This window comes from Erythrolamprus reginae, chromosome 3 (assembly GCF_031021105.1).
Source record: "Erythrolamprus reginae isolate rEryReg1 chromosome 3, rEryReg1.hap1, whole genome shotgun sequence".
In the NCBI taxonomy this organism is placed as follows: domain Eukaryota; kingdom Metazoa; phylum Chordata; class Lepidosauria; order Squamata; family Dipsadidae; genus Erythrolamprus; species Erythrolamprus reginae.
In genome coordinates, this window is record NC_091952.1 from 73,516,503 (window position 1) to 73,541,160 (window position 24,658).

General features: G+C 36.8%; 1 protein-coding gene across 1 annotated transcript in view; it reads right to left on the bottom strand.

The window, feature by feature from the left end:
- Window positions 1–19,107: 19,107 nt before the first annotated feature.
- The window catches only part of TRABD2B (TraB domain containing 2B), a 289,072-nt gene continuing 283,521 nt past the window's right edge, over window positions 19,108–24,658 (bottom strand). Inside the window, exon 7 of the mRNA XM_070748959.1 lies at window positions 19,108–19,505. Coding sequence (XP_070605060.1) covers window positions 19,286–19,505 — 220 coding nt within the window. The 3' untranslated portion in view covers window positions 19,108–19,285. The remainder of the gene's footprint in view (window positions 19,506–24,658) is intronic.

Consider the following 24,658-nt stretch of genomic DNA (forward strand, 5'->3'; position numbering starts at 1 on the left):
AGGAAGGGAGACTAGTATAGATCTATTTCAAGCTTATTTTGCTCTCATCAGCTAGCCATACCTTTACCGGGATTTGAACCTGGAGAGTCTGCCTTTAAGGCAGTAGTTTTAACATCTAGATCACATGTTCTTCTCCTCTCAGCTTGGTTTTTTTTTCTTTTCTTTTTTTTTCCTTTTCTTTTTTTTTTTTCCTTTTCTTTTCTGGTATACCCAAATATGGGAAGGAGCAAACTACATATGTTTGTGTGTGTGTGTTTCTGTTGAGTCACTTGGAATACCCAAATATGAGAGGGAGCATACTGCTTGTGTGTATGTGTATGTGTTTCTGTCGAGTCACTCAGAATACCCAAATATGGGAAGAAGCATACTGCTTCCTAGAGTGGGGCTGAGAGGCGAAAGGAAGCAGTATGTTCCCTCCCATATTTGGGTATACCAAGTGACTCCATAGAAAGACATTTAATCTTTCTCCTGGCTCAGCTGATAAGGGAGGAGAACTGTGACTTAGGGGGTAAAAAGCACTGCCTTATAAGGGAAGCAGTTTGAATCCTAGAAGGATATGGCTAGCTAATGAGAGCTAAATAGCTTGAAATCATAATCATAGTCATAGTCATAGTCATAGTCATAATATATTAGATCTGTATGCCGCCCCTCTCTGCAAACTCGGGGCGGAAATAGATCTATACTAGTCTCCCTTTATTTCTTTATCAGCAAAAAATGTAAGTTTGAAATATGTATATATGTATGTGTGTGTGTATGTATCTATGTATGTCTCCAACTGTCTTGACTCTTGTCCTGCTATTGGAGCAGGATGGAATCTGGGAAGAGAGAGTGAGACTGACTATCCGCACCTCTCCCTCACATCACTGTTGTGAGCCGCCCCAAGTCTATGGAGAGGGGCGGCATAAAAATCTAATTAATAATAATAATAATAATAATAATAATAATAATAATCCCGTCCAAGATGTCAAGGTCTTCCTCAAAAGTAATGAATGAACATCGATCAATCATAAATGTGATGATTTATGGAGCATGTTATAAATACCATCAACCATTTTTAAGGTTATTTATTTCATATTCAGGAAAAGAGGTTTAAATGAAGAGAGTTGCCTTACTGAAAGCCAAGTCATGATTTATAATTTAGAAGTTGGAAGGCCCTTGGAGATCTTCTAGTCCATCCCTCTGTTCGAGAAGACACCCTATATACCATTTCAGGGAAATGGCTGTCTAGTCTCCTATTAAAAACTTCCAGCAATGGGGCACCCATGACTTCTGAAGGCAAAGCAAATTCTCATTGCTAGGAAATTTCTCCTTAGTTCTAGATTATTTCTCTCCCATCCCATTCTCAGAAACCAACCAGAAAATCCTTATTGTCAATGATTGATTCCAATATGTCTCCAATTTTTATTCATTCTGTCGGAAGCTTCAGCATTAATTTTTCTGTTTTGTTATTTCTTTTCAGATCTCCATTGTTGAAGAAAAAGACCTCAATTGATACCAAGTAATGTATGCATGCCACATTTTGAAGGTTTCTTTTTCTTCTAATCTTATACATTTACTTTGACAAGAAATCTGCAATCCATACATATGCTATCCCCCCCCCCCAATATATCTAATGCAGTTGGCTTTTTTATCTGGGTGGTGGCACAGTACAACTACAAAGAAATTTAGTTCTTAATATTCTGTCATGCAGAATTTCAGAACTTTGTGACCTGATGATATCATGGTGCTAGAGAAAGAAGTCAGAATGGGAATGGAAAAGATCTTATATTTTTGTAAAAAGAGAGACAAGGAGAAAATATATGGGTTTAAAATGATAAAAACCGAGAGCCCTGAGGATTGGCAAAGATGCTGTTTTGAAGAGGGATGAGAGATTATAGAGTATGCATTAACTATTAAATGATGTAGCTAGATTTATTAGGTGTTGTTTTTAAGATATATTTCAAGTTTTATTGAAGTATAGAATTATACAGAAATAGATAGAAATATTTAGATCATTGGATTATTGAAATTATTGGGGTAGGTAATGACAATTAAGTGATAAACATTTGAATATTAATTATGATTTGGAATGAAATATTATTATAATATTAAGATGATTTACATGCTGTTTTTTGTTACTGTTGTTAGCCGCCCCAAGTCTACGGAGAGGGGCGGCATACAAATCCAATCAATCAATCAATCAATCAATCAATAAACAAACAAACAAACAAACAAATAAACAAATAAACAAACAAACAAACAAATCATTGAAGATTTAAAATAATGGTTTTGTTAATTTCTAAATTGTTTTCATATTCTTTGTTACTGTTTGTAGTGGATAAAGTTTTCTTTCTTATAAGGGTTTTGAGAGAATACATAAGAAGTAGGAGTAGGCACTATGGCGTACTTGAAGTACTAAAGGAGAAGGATATTAATTTAATTTAATAAGGTTTTAAAGGAAATTAAGCTTGAATTCAATTAGAAAAAAATTAGATACCTAGATGACAAAATTAGAGGTCAAGACTGTGTGTGTGTGTGTGTTGGATTGACACTGGAAGTAATTAATTTGGAACTAATAATTTTTGGGGGAGATTAATTATAAGTAATGTACTAACTTGATACTGTTTTTATTACAATATGAAAATATTTCCAAATGTATTGAAAAAGTTTGCATGGAGAATTTTTTTTAAAAAATTACCCGAAAGATATCATGTTGCTAGGATGTTCTATCACTAACTGCTCCCCTGGCATCTTACACGTTTCTGCTCATGTTATTAATGAAAATACTTTTATTGTAAATTGCCTTTCCCCCACAACCATCGGTGTCTTTCCAGCGATTCTTGCCAATGCTTTAGGTGTCCGCCATATTTAAATGCCAACTTTAGTTTTGCTATTTGCGGTAAACAATCTACTTTTATTTCCTTTCTGTTAAATGCTTTATTCTTCTAGGAACCCAAGATATTTTCAACAACTCTCTCCAGCATTATAATGAATTTCTCTTCATTCAGCCTTTCTGATAGTCTAATCGTAAGTCACACCATGAGAAAAGTTTTCTTGACATTACATAGCTTCGTTATCAGTATGACGTCTTTGCATGTCAATATTTTTTAATATAAAATTACTATAGCCTTCCTCCCAAATAGCAAACATTTTTTTAAAAATTTCAAGGTCAGAGTCACCAGCATTTTGCGTTTTTGAACCTAGGGCATTTAGTTTGCCTGTTGATATCAACTTGGTGTGTATGTGTATGTGTATGTTTAATATCAAGCAACAGACCAGTTTTTGCACTCTCTTTCACCTCCAACCTCCACCTCTTTCTTGCTTCCAGCTATCAAAATGCCTCCTTAACTCAAAGGCATAATTTCCTGAGATAGCAAAGCAATCATGGGAGCCTAGAGAGAGATGCAGCTTCTTTAAAGTGCTACTGAGAGATTAGAGAGGGTGTCCATGCTACATCTAAAGCATATTTTCTTGTTCAAATACAAGTAGCTGCCAATTCCTAGTTTAGCATTACCTAGGAGCTCACTCAACCTGTGGTCCTTATAAGGAAAAAGCTCCAAGTTCATGCTAAAGGAATTAATTTTTTTTATACCGTTTGATTCACACATTGATTTGATTAATATTATGGTATTATAACCGATCAAAATAACAATAAAATAAAATAAATAAAAAATGCATTGCAGCACCATGTGAAAGCTGTTGGTATCCCATAAATAGGTAACATGGTTTCTCCCCCCTCCCCAGTGGCGGCAGCAGCCTGTGTGCCCAGGTGCGCAGCTCCAGTAGGAAAATCCAGGAAGCATGCCCCCGACGCGCCCCAGCATGAGATCTGGCTTTTGCACATGCGCAGCAAGCCGAATCGCAGACGAGGATGTAGGCAAGAGTGAGCTTTTGGCTACTTTCACTGATTTTTTGCTTCTGTACATGCATGGAAGCAAAAATATTGGTGAACATAGCCAAAATTGCACTCTCACGCACCTCTTCATCCATGCACAGAAGCCAAATCTCACACTGATGAGAACGCACGTGTCTGATAGACGTGCCCGCAATGGCCTCTGAGGGAACTCCAGTAGGGGGTAAGAAGAGCGACCCTTCACTCCCCCCCATTTATAACCTGCCACATCAGAAGTGGGTTCCTCCTGCTTCGGACCAGTTCGGCCGAACTCGTAACAAACCACTGGTGATGTCATGATGACGTCATGGAACCAATTCAGTCAGTGGTGGTCCATGGGCATTGCAATCTTTTTATTTATTTATTTTAATTTGGGGGTTGGGGATTTTTTCAGGGTTTTTTTTCTGCACATGCGCGGAAGCAGAGTTTTTAGCACTGCGCATGTAGCACCATCTTGTTTTTGGCTTTTAAAAAATGTATATATTATTTTTTGGCACTGCACATGTGCGCATACGGCCATGAGGCACAGCCATGGGGCATGGGAACAAGTGAACCAGCAGCGAGGTAAGTTAGAACCTACTCCTTTGCCACATCTGGATTTAATCTTAGTTTACTTAGTAGAACATGTATTTAATTTTGTGTGTCATTGGATGTAATCATCATTGTGCTAGTTTTTGTCCTGTCTTTGACATTTTCAGTTTTAAACAGAGCATAAACATAAACATTTTAACTATATATTAACTATATGTAGAGTTTATAGATATAAAAACAATGGAAAAATAGTTAACTTTTCATGTTTAATAACTGCACTATATCTTCCCTTTCTGTATAGCCATTACACAGTAGTGCTGTAAAAGTGATACTAACGTATCAAATTGAGAGTTATCATAAATTAATCATAATACTCATAATCTTTCTAATAGTTTGTATTACTTCAACAAATCATGCCCTATGTGGCACCATAATTTATTTATTTGTTTATCTATCTATCTATCTATCTATCTATCTATCTATCTATCTATCTATCTATCTATCTATCTATCTATCATCTATCTATCTATCTATCTATCTATCATCTATCTATCTATCTATCTATCTATCTATCTATCTATCTATCTATCTATCTATCTATATATATATATATATATATCATCGGAATATGATCATACCAATTTTAAAATGACCCACCTTCAACTCAGCAGAATATTTTTCAGGTATTTTTGGTTTTTTGGTTTTGATACATTAGGCTTAGAAAATCTTAAATTGGCCTATTTGGGCTCTAATATTATCTGAAAAGTATAGTTACTATACTTTTTATGTAAAAATAAGTTAGTGAACTAAATAAAAGCCACTTATACTAGAGGTAGAGTTTTATATACTTCAATTTTGCATTTTATTATTTTGAGATGTAAAACAATAAATAAAAAATAGGTCAAGCAATGCTACTACATTATATTCAAGTTGTATGCATAGCTACTAAAAACCAGAGAAACAGATTATTAGTTTCAGTGAATTGCCAAGGATTTAATCCCAATTATGTATTTGAACTGTAGACATACTTAGATTAGAAGAGTTTGTTTATTGTAATTACATCCAGTTTTCCTGTCCAATTCTAGAATAGATCCAACACATTAGATTTTGCTAGCCAAAAATTGCACTAGGGTGAAATTTGAAATTAATATAAACCAGCTTGTGTAAACCTTCAACCTCCAACCTTAACCGCATAAAAACATATTTGAAATTGTTTTCAATAGACGTTTATTATTTACTCTTATGTTTGTATTCTAGGGCATCAATTCAGCGCTACGGTTTGAGTGAAAGCTCTCGTTTAAGAACTGCTCATTGCTTTTATAAAAGGTTTTTCAATTCATCCATTGTGGCAGTTTTAAAAACGCCACAATGGAAAATGGCAATATCAGTTCTTAATATCTGGGCAGAGATGGAGTGGACAAAACAAAGCAGTATCATTTCATCCAAATGTGGGGTATACAATATGAACAGGTCCTTTTGAAGTTAATAACATGCTGTGAGAATTGAATGACTCTAAGTATCAAGCTAGGGAAGAAATGCCTTTTATATTATGATTGGATAACTCTAGCTTTATCAGAAAATTTGCTCTTCACCGCCATTCTGAAATGCTGCAATTTAAAGCAAAGGGGGTTTAATTGAAATCAAGAAATTAAGATGATGATTGAAAAGAACTTAGAAAATTACACTTCGTGCTAAAACTCCATTATGGTAGTCATTATCTGCAGGATTGGGGAGCTATAGAGTACCTAAGAGGTGGGGAAACTCAAGAGAAAGAGACTTGATGAAAATTGTAAAGAGAGAGCTAGTTGAAACATTTTGGGAAATGCACACTTTCTCCAGTATTTATTAAATAGCTGAAACCTACAAAACTTATCAAGGCAATGAAAATGCCCCTGAAATGAAATATAACTTATAGGTTATCAGAATGCTTTGAAGACATTTTTCTTATATGCACATGGATCAAGATGCTGATGCTGATTTTAAATGCTGGCACGGAGAACACATTTAAATATTTGGATGTAGGTCCAAGATTAATTTACACAATTTTGAACATCACTTTGCATCTCACTCAGATAGCTGAACATCAGCCTTACCTTTTGTGATATGTAAGCAACTTGTCAGCAGTTGTATAGAATTTTGAGAAGAGGTTCATAGCAAGTTGGACAAGAATGTGAAATGTGCAAAGTAGTCTCATCTATTTTGGATCCCTTTCCCCTGCATTTTGGTGGGATGTGAGTGTAGATTTTTTTTCTCCATAATTAGGCTTTCAGCAATTCTGATTGTTGGAGATCCCAAGGTCATAAAAAGACCTTGGAAGAAAGTATGAAGGTGAAAAATTTGATTGTCTATCATCTATCTGTCATCTTTCTCTCATCTATCTACTGTCTCTATCTATCATCTATATGTACATGTATACTATACACATATTGGTATCACCTATCTTTCATCTTCTGGAAGCTTGACGCTAAAAACAGAGGCAAAGCCAGGACAAAAACAAAAGGTTAGAGGGGTGGAGGAATGAAATGGATAGAATCCCAAGGGTGCCTTTTCAAGAGGCAATTGGACTTTCTGGTTTTTCTTTGAAGATGGTTCTCTTCTTATCCAAGCAGCTTCTTGGATTGTGGGGAATGTAAGGATTTATATCACTTGCAGACAGCTGGTTGTTTGCATTCTTTTAGCAAGTCATTAAGACCACCTGGAGGTTTATCTGTTTTGTCAGGTTCACCTGAGTGGTGCAAATGGGTGTGGAGCCTTCTTGGAACTATTGAAAGGACAGTTGTAAACTGGAGATAGTCCACTTTTTTCTTGAAAAAGCACCATTGGGACAAAGCCCTTCATGGCACCGGACCAGGGTATCTATGAGACCGCCTTCTGCCGCACGAATCCCAGCAACCGGTTAGGTCCCACAGAGTTGGTCTCCTCCGTTGGTCTCCTCCGTCAACTAAACAATGTCATTTGGCGAGACCCAAAGGAAGAGCCTTCTCTGTGGTGGCTCCGACTCTCTGGAATCAGCTCCCTCCAAAGATTAGAACTGCCCCCACCTTCCTTGCCTTTCGTAAACTCCTTAAAACCCACCTCTGTCATCAAGCGTGGGGGAACTGAAACATCTCCCCCTGCCTATGTAGTTTTCTGTGTATGATATGACTGTATGTATGTTTTTTATATATTGGGGTTTCTTGTTTTTTAGACTTTTTAAATGTATTATTGTTATTTTAGATTCTAACTATTAGATTTGTCATTATATATTGTTTTTATCATTGCTGTAAGCCGCCCCGAGTCTACGGAGAGGGGCGGCATACAAATCTAATAAATAATAATAAAATAAATAATAATAATAACCTGGATGACTGAGAATCTCCATAGACAAATGGATATAATTAATTCTCTGCCTGCCAAATAAATATTTCATCTATCAAACTGATTTTGTTCTTAAAAAGATAGTGTTATTGACACTTAAATAGAACACCCATCATTTGGAAATTTAAGTTGTGATATCTGGAAACAACACAGATTGCAAAGCAAAAAAAGAAGAAAATTGCACCAACATATCCATGAAATCAGTAGCAAGTGCCCCCTGATTCCAGATTGTACTGTTTATCTTATAATCTGATCTTTGAGATAGAATCAAGTGAATTTCCAGGTTCACAATATGTGTCCTTTAGTGTCAACAGCTTTTAATAATTCTGATATTTTTCAATGCATCTGTCAGTTTTAGCACTTTAATGGCTTCTCAGCAATACTCTTCAGCATTTTATGCAAAATGAGGAGCTTTTGCTCTGAATCCTCAACTTTTTTTCAAAATAACACAATAACTTGTATAACAGCTTTTCCGCAACACATAAATGGCTTTTAGAATTATGGATAATATTAACAAAGCCCACTTAATTCCATGTCAGTTCAAATTAAGAAGACTACATTAGCTATTTCTTTTCTTTTTGTTTCTTATTGTTCTTATACATGGCCTCTGATTAATGATCCACACAGGAAGAGACAGATATAAATTGCTGGGAGATTATCTATTTAGCAGATGTACCCAAACAATTATTGATGTGTATGTAGTAGCTTCAAATCATACACAATACACAATTCAACTAATTGCTTTTCTTGCTCCCTAAATGACACTTTTTATTTTATTTATTTATTTAATCAAACATGTACAAGATAACAAGTATGGTATAAACATAGATAAAGTATTTATGTAACAATAAAGTATTTATGCAACAATCAAGTATTTATTATATTATTATTAGATATGAACATAATAAATGGGTATTTAAAAAATGGAGATAGTAGGACAGGGAATGTAGGCATGCTGGTGCGCTTATACATGCCCCTTCGTTGTCCAGATCAGTGTTTCCCAACCTTGGCAACTAGAAGATATTTGGACTTCAACTCCCAGAATTCCCCAGCCAGCGAATGGTTCTGGATGGTCTTCCAAGACAGTCCAGGAGACTGTCAAAAATAATTAACTTGTGAGAAGAGCCAACCCAATTTTGTTGTTAGTTGCACAGTTGTGTCCAACCTATCATGATCTCATGGCCAACGTTCCTCCAGGTCTTTCTCTATCGTCTTTCTCTACCGTCCTCTGGAGTGCATTTAACTCACAGCTACTGCTTCAGCGATCTCCAGCCATCTCCTTCTCTGTCGTCCCCTTCTTTTGCCCTCAATCTTTTCTAGCATTAGGTTCTTCTCCAGTGAATCCTCACTATTCATCTTATTGGCCCTCTTCAGTGGTTCCCCTCCCCACACACATCTAATTTCTTTACAAGATATGCTATGTGACTACAAAGGAAGTCTACTAACTGGAAAATATTTTGTTGCATCTCTGAGAGCCAATTTGTTTAAAATGTCATACTATACCGCTCAGAAATCCCATTAGTGAAACCGAAGTACATTGTTTCTCTCCATCGAGCCTCCGGTAGGGTGACTTCCATTAGGCCCATTTTTTTGCCCTCCTTGAGCCTCTGTGTACACCTGCACTTATCTGCATTCAAAATAGGCCATGCGTGGACTCCTGGGAGGGGCAGGTGGGTGGGGCCAGCCAGGAGTGGGATTTGGGTGTTCTCTGAACTGCACAGAATCTTAGGTAGAGGTTCTCCTAAATGCCTGCAAACCCCCAGCAGCCCACACCTGCTGTCACAATCCTTCAGATATCTGTTGCAATCAGATGGTACTAATTTCCAGATTCTGCTTCCCATAAACAAATTGAGTAGTAATTTCATCTATGTGGAAAATACACAAGCAATCAGAATTCTAGGATAAGTTATTTGAAAATTTCGAAGAACATTGTAAACTATTGTCGCTGGAAATGACAAAATAGCCACATCATGTTCTCATAGTTTTGATAGGTAGAGTCATGCAGGGACTTACCTATGATATGACGGGGGGAAAAGGGGAATTTTTGCTTTAGCTAAATACACGCATCATTGTCAGCTTTCTTAACTGTCTGCTGAGTTTAATGCCTCATATTATTTTCACAAAAGTGCACATGAGAAATGTTAGAGCAACATTTTTATTGAATATCAAAAACACATTGTTTAAGAAATAAAAACTCAATAATGGATGGAAAAAATATCCTCTCACACCACAAGAGTGTTAACTTATTTTATTTAAATTTTATGTATATATGATCACAGAGTTTGAATGTTAATAAATTGTTTACAATATTAATTGTTTTTTTTTAAAAGTACAATCAGCAGGATTGATAACTTGACTAGTGTCTATGTAACTTGATGTTACATGAGCACTTGTATAAGTAAATTCTTTTGATATCTATACATTTTTTATCCTACCTTATTTTATTATTAATACTTTAATTAAAAGCAAATCTAGGCATTTCTTTTTCAAATAAAAAGCTTCATTGTTACTTTTAAAAGAATGCTTTAGTGACCCACATGGCATTACTAGTAAGTAAAAATATTGGGTGGTTACAACCCAGTGCTTTGTTTGGAAATGTGCCCACCAGCTGGAGTGGAAAGAGTTGCTAAAGGAAATGGCAGGGAACATCCTCAGCAATTTCTTTTCTGATAAATGGGTGCCCTGTGGCTGATCATTCAACTGTGGCAGCCATTTTATGAACAAGGAAATTATCCTATGGAAACTTTTAAGACAGCATCCTCCAGGTCTCAGAAGCGATTAATTAATTTGGAAATAAATGTACTCTTTAAAAAAATAATTTCTCATTTTCCTTCCCCCCGTTTTTCTTTTGGGCAAGATGACAATTCAATTGTGTTTTGCTGTGCTATTCTGTCGACCTAGCTTGAATAGCTTGTGAAATGAGTTATTGAAGTGTTAACTCAGGTGGTTGGTTGGAATACAATCCTCACAAAGAGTTGCTAAAATGAAACTTTTTGATAAAATCTGTCAACGCATTAAATTTCAAACCAATCCTCTTTCCAAAATAGTCCATCAAGCATTTTGGCAGCTGAATTGGGTGGATATCATCTCAACATTTATCAGGGGGATGCACAAATTTTCAATCGATTTCTCCAAGGCAGGAAAAAATTAAGATTACTAGATTAGTAACATTAGTAGTGAAATAAGAACAATGGGCTAGAGAACCATGATATCTGGAACTAAACCATGGGGAGCTATAGACTGAAGGTTACTTGCATGATGATTGTATAGGTCTCTGGCTAGGACTGCTTATATTTTTGCTTGCTGAAGCATTGACTTACAGTAAACCAATTTTTGTGGGATAAATCTTTGCCCAAAATATACACCAAAAATGAAATAAATGACAACTAAAATGATTTATTATGGACCGAGACCTCAATTTGTGTCTGTTCAGAGCTCAAGCACAGAATCTATGACCTCAGTATGGAAAGAGACAAAATTTGTATTTTATATCATTACAATAATGATCTGTCAGTCTCTTTATCATTCCTTTACTATACCAGATAAAAGATAACATTTTTATAATCCTTTATCTTGTGCAATAGAAGGATTTTCATATTGTCATGCTTGAATACACTTCCAACAATAGTTACTGGGAGAACTGAATGGCTTTCCAACCAAGAATGTTATGTATGACTTTAGGTGGCATGGATTTCAAAGCTGCCGCTGATTGACTAGTCTAGTGGCGGGAAAAATAATTTGCTGTCAGTGGCCAGCTGGTTACAGGAAAGCCTTTAAAAGCAGTTTCCCTGTATCCTACCGGCATTCTGTATTACTTTCAGCTATTGATAAATAAAGGTGCTGAACAGCTCCTGCGTCTCACCTCTTGATTCCCGCACAGCCTAACAAAGAACATTTATGTATCTGGGACAGTAGTATGTATACTTTTGAAGTGCCCTATTTATCAGTCTTGGGGGGTAGCATTAACTTCCCCCTTATCATAATTTACAAAACCAATATCCCATGGCAAAAAACATTACTTTCTAAACGACCAACCTTAGGAAATTTCTGGAGTGATGTACAAATTTTGCAAATACAGAGTTACTCAAATTTTGCTTAGTGTTGCATATAAATACATTTAATTGAATTTTTGTATTTTATAGTCTTTGCTCAATCTTAATTAACTCAACCCTTCCTTTTCCATTTTTTTTCTGTATTTGAAAAATGTAGATCTTAACAGGGATATGCAAATTTGCTGCATCTGAAATGGAATTTACACCCCTGCAATTATATGGGATACCTTGTTATGGCTAAGAATGTATAACCAATTCTAGGAATAATCTTTTGTTCCAATCATGTACAGTGGTGCAGCGCATGGGGAACATTGAATTATGGGTTTATCACACTCAAATGATTTTGGCACCCAAGGAAAAAATGGTTCGCCATCACTAGCCTAATCTCTTCTGCTACCACTTAAATTCAGTAACCAATCTGAAGTCCAGTTTGAGCCTGGGAGCATAATTAGCATTTCAATATAATGTTGCATAGCCATTTTGAAGCTGAATCAATTGCACTGTATAATTTTTAATAATGTATTCTAAATGATAGAATGATAATCCAGCAGTTCCTGGTATTAAGGCAAGTTGTTTGAATAAAATGCATGCATCTTAAAAGGGAGAAAGAAGAAGCTGTAGCATGATAGTCACTTTTACTATGCTGTGAAATCATAGCAATTTTTATTTATATATTACAAAAATATTTTGACAAAATATTGTTAGAGAACATCTTTTTATCATTAATTTCAGAACAATTACAAAATCTGGGGAGAAAATAAGAAAGAAAACCACCCCAATATTGTTGTTGTCATTCTTAGATGTAACAGCTGAGAACTGATTTTTTTTTTTAAAAAAAATACAGTGTTGGATTTTGATGGGGTAATAAAACAGTGGGGGCAACAGCAGAGCTTAATGTGCTATACAGTAATAGTTTACAAAATTGGAAAAGAACTTACAACAGTGAAAACAATCACATTGATTATACAAAAGGAAATAATAACAAGTCAAAATTTGCTATCTTGAACAGTTGAAAAAATTAAAGATAAAATTTAGACACTTGTGCAAATAATATTTATAATGCACTTGAGTTTATTTTATTCAAAACCACATTATTTCTATAGTTTTGTAGAAGGGCACTTAACAAAAGGCAGTAGAAATAATTTAAATATGTATATGGTTGTTTTACTTTGGTATTTTGAAGTATGAAAAGGAAGAAAAAAACATCCAAGATCATTATTTTATTGAACTATAAGAGACTCTTTCACATTAAGGCTGTTTATGGAACTTCAGCACATGTGCCTTAGGTTTGAATTTAAAATCAACAGCATATCAAAATAAGCAATACCACACATAGTCATTAAAAACAATTATCAGCAACCTTCCAAGAACAGATCGATTCATTTTAAAGCTTGTGCAATCCACACTGAAATTCACACTGGGAGAGAGAGAGAGGAAGGGAGAGAGAGAAAGAGAGAGGGGGGAGAGGGAGGGAGAGAGATCTTATTTTTTTCAATTGGAAGGCTTTTCAAATATTTTATTTGTTAGCTACTGTAAATAAACCTTAGCAAGATTGAGACACAGAGGTCCTAAACCACTTTTTAAATTTATTTTTAAAAGTAACTGTAAATATCTAATTTATAGGAGATATATCTAAGAGAACTTTATTTATAGCATTCCTTTCCAAACCTGATTCCATGATTTCTTACTCAAAGTTCAAGACATCTGGAATTAGAGAAGTTTGATTTACAATCTTGCAATCCAATGTGTATTGTTTGAAAATGGAAAAATGTCTTAAATCTAATTGGCTTTTGGTTCAATTGAGGTCAAAATATTGATTTATCCTAATCTTACCCACATTTTGGAAAGGCCAACTCTCTCCCACCCCCATTTTAAATTAATAAATTGGTGTCATTTAATTTTCCCAGACAATTTTATACTTGCTTCTATTTGATGGATCCCAAGATTCTGTTAAAAACAAACAAGTAAAGAAAGCCCAAGCTTGATTCCATTCACTGATTGTATGTTTTACTTGATTGAAGTAGTCAAACATTCTTCATTAAATTCCTTTATCATTTGTATCATCTTCCAACTTGGAAAACACAGATTCCTAGGAGTAAGTCCCACTGACTTAATTAGTTTACTTTTCAGTTCAGGATGTACAATATGTGTGAATGTGTGTGTGTGTGTGAGTGTGTGTGAGAGAGAGACTTTGTGTTTATAAGCATGTGAAAAAAATAAAAGTGGGAATAAAATTTTCAAAAGCATGTTTTCAATAAGTGGACTCAAGAATGTTGGCAAATAGTTCTTTGTCAACAAATGAACACAGATCTTTTATAAGGTAAAACACAGAATGCTTAAATCTGTGTCAACTATGCCTGAAATTTTCACAAAAGTAAAATCTATTATGATTTGTCCTGAAGAAACAACATAAACAACCACCAGCTCGTTCATTTTAGAGCAGACAATGTCGCGTTAAAAAGAAAAGAATGGAGCATGTTTTTTGTCTTTTCTGAAAAGATGTGAAACAGAAATAGTTTGAATTATTTTAATACATCTGAGAAAGAATAATATTCATATGCATTCAGAGGAATCTGGTTTTCTTACTTTTCCTGATACCGTTTTGCCTATTTTTTCAGAAGATAAACATCCCAGTTTTATTGAGGATACATATTATATTAAGCCGTGCTTTTTAGAGGAGTAGTCCTTGACTTATGACCATCACTACCTAGTAAATGTTTGAAATCAGGATGGACCTCCCTAGAGAAATTTGTGATCTTTGGCGTAAATCATAAAGTAATATAATTTTTGGAACTAGAATGGCTGTGCATACCTCTGTGTTCATGTCATCACATTTTTGATACTGGTTTATCATTATGGTCATTTCTAGCATCCCAGTTTTTTTTTTAAAATGATTTTTTTATGCTGCCCTTCTCCTTAGACTCAGGGCGGCTTACAACATATTAGCAATATCACTTTTTAACAGAGCCAGCATATTGCCCTCACAATCTGGTTCCTCATTTTACCCACCTTGGAAGGATGGAAGGCTGAGTCAACCTTGATGAGATTTGAACTGCTGACCTGCAGATCTAGCAGTCAGCTTTAGTGGCCTGCAGTACTGCACTCTACCCACTGCGCCACCTCGGTTCATATCATAGTTTGTCACTTTTTTGCCAGTTTCCAGTGCTTACTTGCAGTTTCTAGTTAGATAAATTAATGATTAATTGGGGAAACTGGTTTTGTTTAACAACTACTGTAAAAATGGTTAAAACTTCAAAAATGGTTAAAACTTCATGTGATACCTTCATTGCGACTGTAATGATTTACTGTATGACTATAATTCTGGGCTTAATTATGGTTGCAGGTCAAAGATTACCTGTATATCTCTTAGAATTGGGATAGAATAAAATGGTATAGGTTCTTCCTCTTTCCATTCTAAATTCCTAGGCCAAATTCCCAATATCTTGGAATTTTCAAGGTCATAATCTCTACATAGTTTTAAGATGATAGGATGTAGAAGAAACTGAAGCTGTATGTGAATTAGGGAATGGAATTTTAATTAAATAAAAAGAAATGCCTTTAAGATACAACAATTTCTCAGATAATCAAAATTGTGTAGCAGCACTAAAAACCATGGATACTGTTTTAAATTGTATCCATGTTAGTTTTTGTTCAAAAATGTAGTTTATTGTACAGTTAGCTATACTTTACATAAACAAGAATGACATGGAAGGAAGATTAAGTCATGGAATATAAAGCACTATTTTCTGGGTGGAAAATATTACAGCTGCCAATCTTGATTTGGGAATCCTTCTAGTGTTTTATAACAAAACTATCACTACAGATTTATATGTTGGCAAAGTCATACTTTTTGAATCAAATAATAATGTGGAAACAGTATATGTACTGTCAATTCTAACACTGGAAACTGTAATGAAGAATTTAAAAAAGAGAGAGGAAGGAATAGATTTGTGCTTCCATTTGTGCCCCAACATCTACACTTGCTTCAGTGATATATTACAGAATGGAAATACAATGCTTGAAATACTTAAGGTTACCCCAGATTGTCTGGGCAAGTTTGTCATCTTGCAATATACTTTTCACATGGGTACAGATTGGATGCCAAATGGATTTCATAGCAGTAGAAACTCAGTATCACTAAAAGAGACATAATCACTTTTGTGTGTGTGTTTCAAGGTGAGGGTGTGATATGGATATGGCAGGCCTCTGGCAAGAATTTTGCTTAAATTCAGCTGTGGAATGGGCAAGATTTAGCAGCATACTTTTAAGCTTAGGGAGATAAGGGGGATTGAAATGGAGGTCCTTTTGGAACCTTCCTGCTCTCATTCCGATCCCTCACAAGACTATTTTAAATCTGCAGTTTTGCAAATTAATATCCAGATGACAATCTTGCCTTCAGAAGTTGTGGGAGCTTCATCACTTGAGACTTTCAAGAAAAGGTTGGACTGTTATTTGTCAGAAATGGTGTCGGGTCTCCTGCTTGAGTGGGGGGCTGGACTAAATGATCCTATATCAGCGGTCATCAACTGGTGATTTGCAAAAAAAATTGATGGGCCACAGAAAAATTATTTGATATTGCAAATAATCAACAGTCCTCAAACTACAGCTCCTGGGCCAGATACGTGCAGTGAACATTTGTGTTTGTTTGTTTGTTTGTTTGTTTGTTTGTTTATTTATTTATCAATCAGATTATTTGTATGCCGCCCCTCTCCGCAGACTCGGGGCGGCTCACAGCAATAATGATACAATGTAACAAATCTAATATTTAATTAATTTATAAAACCCCAATTTAGAAACCAATCATGTTGCTGCTGAGAGTCTCCCCCTTCCATAGTCTTTTTGTGTGGGTTGGAGGGGGACCAAAATTCCAACTCAGTGTCTGTTTCAGCCTCCTGGTGCAGGGTTTGGGCGGAGTCTGGAGGGAAGCACCACTGCTAGCCAAGAACAGGAGAGGTTTGTTTGTTTGTTTATTTTATTTATTTATTTATTAGATTTGTATGCCGCCCCTCTCCAAAGACTCGGGGCAGCTGACAACAATAAAGAAAACAATGTAACAAATCTAATATTAAAAAATAATCTAAACACCCCCAATTTAAGAGACCAATCATACAAACAAGCATACCATGTATAAATTCTATAAGCTTAGGGGGAAGGGAAAAAATTTCAATTCCCCCATGCCTGACAACAGAGGTGGGTTTTAAGGAACTTGCAAAAGGAATGGAGGGTGGGGGCAACTCTGATATCTGGGGGGAGCTGGTTCCAGAGGGTCGGGGCCGCCACAGAGAAGGCTCTTCTCCTGGGTCCCGCCAAATGACATTATTTAGTCGACGGGACCTGGAGAAGGCCAACTCTGTGGGACCTAACCAGTCGCTGGGATTCGTGCGGCAGAAAGCGGTCCTGGAGATATTCTGGTCCGATGCCAGAATATGTTTGTTTGTTGATTGATTGATTGATTGATTGGACTTATATGCCACCCTTCTCCGAGGACTCACGGCGTCCTTCCATGGCCTCATGCTGGCAGGCCAAAGTTTCTAACTCGTGCTAATTGGAACGCTGGCCTGAAACTGGCTGACCATCTCAGCCCACTGAGCCTCTAGGTGCTGGTACCTGCCCTCACACTCCCTCAGGTCTTCCCTCTGCTTGGAAAGCCTATGCTCATGGTCCTCAGTGAGGTGCTTCTGCTAAGCCTCCTTCTCAGCCAGATCTAGTTTGAACTGAGCCACCTGTTTTGCCAACTCTTTCTCGTGGTAGCTGATTCCTGTTGGGACCATAAGGAGCCCGAGTGGGCAGGGAAGAAGTGGCTGGGAGGAGAGGGGTGAGTAGAGGTTGGCAAGGCACTCTCAAGGCAAGTGACATTGACTTGGCCATGCCCACCCAGTCACATGCCCACCTAGCCATGCAGATCATATTACCGGTCCATTGGATTAAAAATTATGCATTTTATGGTCCCTGAGGTCCGAAAGGTTGATGATTCCTGACCTATAAGATACTTTATGACTATGTTAATTTGTAATATGTAGACAGGATGTCTGATTTTGAATAATATATCAATCAGTATTTATTTATTTTCTTTCCATACATTATTATACATTAAACTCTATGTTGATTAACATGTGATTTGCCTGACTACTATCCTTTGGAACTATGTTTTTGTTGCTCATTCTTTCAATTGCTAATGAATGAAATGTTTGCTGTATTGGGAACCCTGCTCACAAGGTCTGCCAAGAAAATATAACATCCATATAAACAAGTATTCTTCAACTTAGGCATCTCTGGAAATTTTGGTTGGGGATTTTTGTAGTCTAATATCTCTAACACAGCAGGATCAAAAGGTGGGGTGGACAATGAAGAAATGATCAGGCTAATTTAAAATAAGTAAATCAATAAAATGATCATAGTTATAGGGCAGAATTACTATAAATTTTGAATTGCACTCTAATCCTTCAAGCCTTAGTTAGGTAGTTCACATGTTTAAACAGAGTAAACTATTATTTGTAAATTTCAATGCAACAGGAAAACATACGGTAGTAAGGAATTCTGAAAAACAGCAGCAACAACTAATTGAAGTGGAATATGCAAAAGGACCATAGAGGAAAGGCCAAACAAATCAGCACTAGCCTTATTCTTTATCTGTTTCTTTGAGTAATCAGAGTTTCCATTTTAGTTTTAAAGAAAAAATACCGTGTTTCTAGCTTAGGAAAGATTTAAAATCTCTGGAAAGGGAAAATGTCAATTTTCAAATAATTATTTCTATTCCATATTACTTAGATGAAGCATCTTTTACATTTGAAGAAAACATAAAATATAACTATAGAATAAAAGAAGCATGTCTATTAGTATTTATTGTCCCTAGTTATCTTAAAGCAATTAATTAAACTATTCTGTGTCATCCAGAAGCATGTGAAATTAATTTAGCTTTTTTCTACTGACTCAGAAAATAGTAGAGTATGAAAGTCCCTTAGCTTCAAACTACAACAGGTAATAGAAAGTAATAGGTAATTCAAACAATCCTTGAAACCATGACCCTAAAACCTCTGAGTTGGAATACCCACAGGGCGATGCTGTTTCATTGGTTGAATGATGGAGTTAATATTTTGCAAGGACCAAAATGCCAGTTCAATAAATACATTATTTTTTCTTGATCTTTTTATATTTCTATATATATATATATTTATATGTATATATATATATCTAAAACACATATATTTTACAGACCCCATAGCACTATGGGAAATAAAGATCCTTCTACAAAAAGAAGATGTTAAGTTAATGTACAAAATAAAGCTTTAGTGTTTGTTTGTTTTTTAAAAATTAAAAAAACCATCTGGGCAAGAAAGTCTTATACTAGTTAGTAATGCTAGCACTTTTTGGCTTCAAAGGCCCAGGTAAAGCAAGGAATTGAGAAGATATATCATCAGGTGAATGTTATCTGCTTTCCCTTTTTGGATATTGCACTTCAAAAGATCTTCTTTTGTCAGGAAGTATTCAGTAGATCCGAAAGAACAGAGGCCATTGCTGCGACAGACACAATGAAAAGTGATGCTATGGTGCGTTCAAGAGCACAACTTTTGAGGTGATGGTGGAATACAAGGTCTGGCTGTGGCTGTTGGTCCACTGGGTTTGAGAACCAAATAGATGGGTTGACAGAGATGAGCCCATCCGTCATTCTGATATCGGAAGCCATGGTGGTTGTGCTACAAAAGAACACACGAAGAAAATGTTATTCATTTAATTCTATTCGTGTGGGTGGGGAAAAGTAACTAACATTTCAGATATGCATTCCATTGTGATAAAAAGCAAAGTCAAAGATAATAAAGAGTATCAATTAAATAGAATATTTGTAGCTCAGGGTTGAAATAGGGGTCCTTGGTGCTCTCTGAGCTTGCTTGTTTTCTTGCAGATGTTTCAAGACCCTCACTGGGTAACATCATCAGTGAAAGTGATGATGTTACCTAATTAAGGGTAATGAACAGTAGCGGGTTCCTTTCAGCAGTAATGGGCAGCCAAAAATTTTACTGCCACACTGTGGGTGTGGCTTATTTTGTGGGTGTAGCTTATTTTGTGGGTGTGGCTTATTTTGTGGGCGTGGCTGGGTAGGAGTGGCTTGCCAGCCATGTGATCGGGTGGGAGTGGCTTAAACAATCATCATCGTTCAAGTGAACTGTTAAGTCCTAGACTTACAACCTTACCAGATTCGCTCACTGGGGTGACAATTTGCTTCACGTTTCCCGTGTCCTCCTTCCTGGATCTCTCCCCTGCCTCAGGCTTGGTAACTAGGCTTATGGGTGCTGCCAGAAGCATAAATGCTGCCAGGGCCACTTCCACCCACACCTTCTGCTTGCACCTCAGGTGGGAGGTAGCTGCGTGAGGCTGGAGGGGAGCCGGGCAGGAGAGAGGGAAGCTCGTCTGAGGTCAGGAAGGAGGAAAGAGGAAAAAAGCAAGGAGCACAGATGCAGCAGCAGCAGCAGGGGGGAAAAAGGAGAGCTGAGCCGAGACCAGTAATCCAGAAAGTGACAGCTGCCAATCAGCTGGAGCTGCACACGCATCTTCATTTCCACCAGTAGAACTGCGTTCCACCCCATCCTGACTGCTACCCACCCCTGCCTACCAGTACAGTTGACACCATCGCACAAGAAGCAAAAATTGAGCTTCGCAAAGAGCTGTATATTTCCGGCGTGTGCATGCATGCGTCTGAGTGAGCTTTTATTTCTGCGCATGTGCAAGAAGCAAAATGTTATGAGATTTTGGCGATTTTTTGCTTCTGCACCTTCAGGGAAGCAAAAAAATTAAATCACCGAAATCTCTCTCTTGAGATTTTGCTTTCTGCAAATGCGCAGAAGCAAAATCTCAATCGACCAGACTGGAGACATGGAGCTATGCTCACAGCACACTGGTAGCAGCAAGAGCAGCAACATCTGCCTGGTAATGAAATTTCTGCAAGAAAACAAGCAAGCTAAGAGCGCAAATCAAGGACAGCTCAAAATAAAGAGTTTTACTAACCTTTTGAAGAAAGAAAATGGCCACATATTTTTCTTCATAATTGTCCCAGGAAAGGGTAATACAGTGGTACCTCTACTTAAGAATGCCTCTACTTAAGAACTTTTCTAGATAAGAACTGGGTGTTCAAGATTTTTTTGCCTCTTCCTAAGAACCATTTTCTACTTAAAAACTCGAGCCCGGAAAAATTTCCCAGGAAATTTGAGAGTGGCACGAAGGCTCGGCCAGTTTCCTGGCATTCCCCCTGGGTTTCTCTCTCTGGTGCAGTGTATGGGAGGCAGCCTTGCGTCAGGTGTATGGGAGGTGCATGTTCCTCCTTGCCGCCTCAGAGCACCTCTTTTATTTTTAAGCCTTAAAGTTTTGGATTTTTTTGATTCCCCTCACCTCACCTTCTTCCTTTGGCAGCGACTGTCCTCCTCCTCTTCTTCCTCCTCCTCCCACCCAAATTCCAAGCTTTTATTTCTTTCCTAATGCGTTTGCATGCATTATTTGCTTTTACATTGATTCCTATGGGAAAAAATGGTTCTACTTAAGAACCTGGTCACTGAGCAAATTAAGTTCTTAAGTAGAGGTGCCACTGTATAAGAAATGACATTTTTAAAGTTTAAGATAAAAGTAAACAATACATTCTACTGTGGTAATGGAGAAACTCATCCTTTAATTGAACTCAACTCTGGTTGACTGAGGCAGTTTTCTGGCAAAAGTGAGTAGTTTTTGGGCTACTCCTTCTAGCAGGTTTGTCTACCTTCCTGATGTTATCTACATATTTGGTAGATAAGTCAAGTCCATCTATGTTCTAATCAGTTTTGATGTTGCTTAATTGTTTTTGAGACCAATGAACCTCTGCTAGATTCTGCCTTCCCTTGGCATGAAATAATTTTCATTTGCACTTCATTTGCAATAATGGTAGTGAAATTTAAAAATTCCACAAATAAATTCTTTAACCATCTGTAATAGCAGTTGCTGTATCTGGCAGTATTTACTTTAGTAAGAGCTGCTTCCCCTCCACAAATACACCTATATGCTATACTTTAAGAGGAATGTAGAAAAGAGTTGAAAAATACATTTGAGAGAAATTTCAGAGTAAAACGATGAATTAGGGTAGGTCATACAAAGAAACAAACTACAGCAAAAGATGCAAAGTTTTCTCATTTGCAAATTCATCTGAAATTTATGTAGTTACGGTTAGGACATTGACTGCTTGGCATTTCCAATGGAAAGTGGATTGGTTTTAAATTTTGCCCCAGAAAACACCTAGTTTTTGTAGCAGGGCCCACAAGCTTTTCAAACTTCTGATGATACCTAAAACTATCATTTGAGGTCACTAGTAGTGATGGGCAAACCGAACCCGCACAATTCGGGTCTGTACCAAATTTTGCGGTGTTCGGTATGCCGAACACAAACCAGAAATTTTTTGAAACTTCGGGCAAAGTTCGGGGTTGCATTTGGCGTTCAGAGCTTTGACGTCACCGTCAGGTTGCTAAGAACGCCAAGGTGATCATTTCCTGGATTCCATGGAATCCAGGAAGTGATCACCTTGGCGTCCTTAGCGAATTGCTTGTGACATCAAGGCTCCACCCCTGGAATCTCTTCGTGGGAGGGATTCCCCAGCTCCTTCAGAGGGAGGTCTTCATGTAAAAATAAAAATTGTTATTTTTACGAAAAAGGACACCGCAGCGGTGCTGCAAGCAAAGAGCAGTCTTTTCACGTAAAAATAAACATGGAATCCAGGAAGTGATCACCTTGGCATCCTTAGCAACCTGCCGGTATATGTGAGGTGAAAGCTCCGCCCCCAGAATCTCTTGATGGGATTCCCCATTCGGGTCCGGGTTCGGGTTCGGTTCGGGTTCAGCCGAATTTTGCGTAAAGTTCGTCCGAACTTGCCGAACCCGAGCACCGTTGGGTTCACCCATCACTAGTCACTAATATTATTTTTGAGATAGATGAAAAAGACCCCACACCTTTCAATAACAGGTCTATTCTTATTGAAGCAACATACTTTGCTGAGTGATTTCAATCCCCACCCCCAGCTAGATTATGAAAATGAAAATACCATATATTTGAAAGATAGTCTCCACTGAGGAAAAACTGGTGCTTAGATTTACTGTTTCAGACAACTGCAGAGGGGTGAATGCCTTGAAAAATCTAATAACCTTTGAAGCATGTGCTTGGAATGATTATTCCATCTCCAATCTAATGAATTAAAGATGTGAGAGGTTTTTTTTTAAAAAAAATTGGCAACAAGAATTTCATCCTTATTAAAAACAGTCTGTCAGGAAATGATAGATCATTCATTCTTTGTAATAAAAAGCAAAACAATTCTGAAGTTGCTACAACTGCTCAGGGTGAAGGGGCTGAAAAATATCGTGGATTTTCATGAAGTGCCTGTGTGGTCCTCAGACAACATAGAACAACATTAACTCTCCCTTTTGCCCTCTTTCCTACCTCCCAAAAATGCTTTGATTCTTTTTTGTAACATTTTGGAAACATCTCTTCACAATACCATATATATGACTTATTGCCACAATGGATCCAGGATCTTCTGAAGAATCAACCCTATTTTTCATCCAAGTCTCTGCTTTGAGAGTAGACTCTTTCTGTACGTATCATTTAGTTTGCCATTTTTTTTCCCAGTTAGACAAGGCAGAAGGAATTCTGGATAGGCACAAAGTCTGGATAGTTAAGTTTGTCATACAAAAAGTCTAACTGCATTCTCTAATTCACTCACATCTCTGAGAGGCACCAGACTGGGCAAATCTCATCCCTAAGCAGAGACAAAAACTACTTCAGTATGAAGTTATTTAAGGCTAGTTAATTAATACGAAGCTACATGACTATATTTGGAAACCAAGTTGAAATGAATTCCAAATTCTGCTATTGTAACAGGAGTTCTGTTCACTGATGTTTTATCTTTCTTTTATGTGGGAGTTAAGGAGTATTGGACTGTCTTAGCTCTGCGTATTCTATATTATTATCTTTTTGCCACAGCATAAAGCTTGAGGCAAAAAGCAAATCTGATTAAAAGCCAATTCTCAAGAACACATTCCCTTCTTGTTCATTGCTCAGAAAAGGTGTTTAAATGGGACAGGCCTTGAAGAAACAATATATTCTTCTCCTCTCAGATTATTAGGAATTATTAACATTCCAAATAATCTAAGAGAGCTGAACAAAGCTTGGGCTTTGTTCTTTATTTATTTATTTATTTATTTATTTATTATTTATTTATTATTTAGATTTGTATGCCGCCCCTCTCCGAGGACTGTCTGCCAAAGCCCACAGCAAGCAGTTGTGGCCCTGAAAAAAATTGAGAATTCCTATGTTGTACCGATCAAAAATACTGCTGATTTATCGCCCAGATCTAACTGAAATTATATCAGTAAATTCATTCATTGGAAAAGTGTTTCACACAATTTTTTTTAAAGAAGAGTCTCCAATAGCAGGAAAGGTAGAAGGAAAGAGAAGAGGACAACCAATAGCAAGGTGAGTGGAAGTGGTGATGAAGTGACAATAAAGATCTGAACGATCAAGTTAGGGACAGATTGTTGTGGAGAATATTTATCTGTGTGATCACTAAGATTTATGACACACAATCACTCACTCAATCAATTAATTTGGCATCATGCATCATGTCACATTAGTTGCATATCCAGTTGCCATACTTGCAAGAGACTTGATAGCCCCAAAGGATGAAGCATTGCAGTGAAATACATGAAGCTGTTCTCTATGTCTTGAAAAAGTAGAGGCCCCATTCTTTTAATCATCTTTTCTCTTTGTTGGAAGAGACAAGATGCAACCTTCTGAAGCACCATGCTTTAAACACTGTAAAAACCCTACTACTGAAATTTAAACA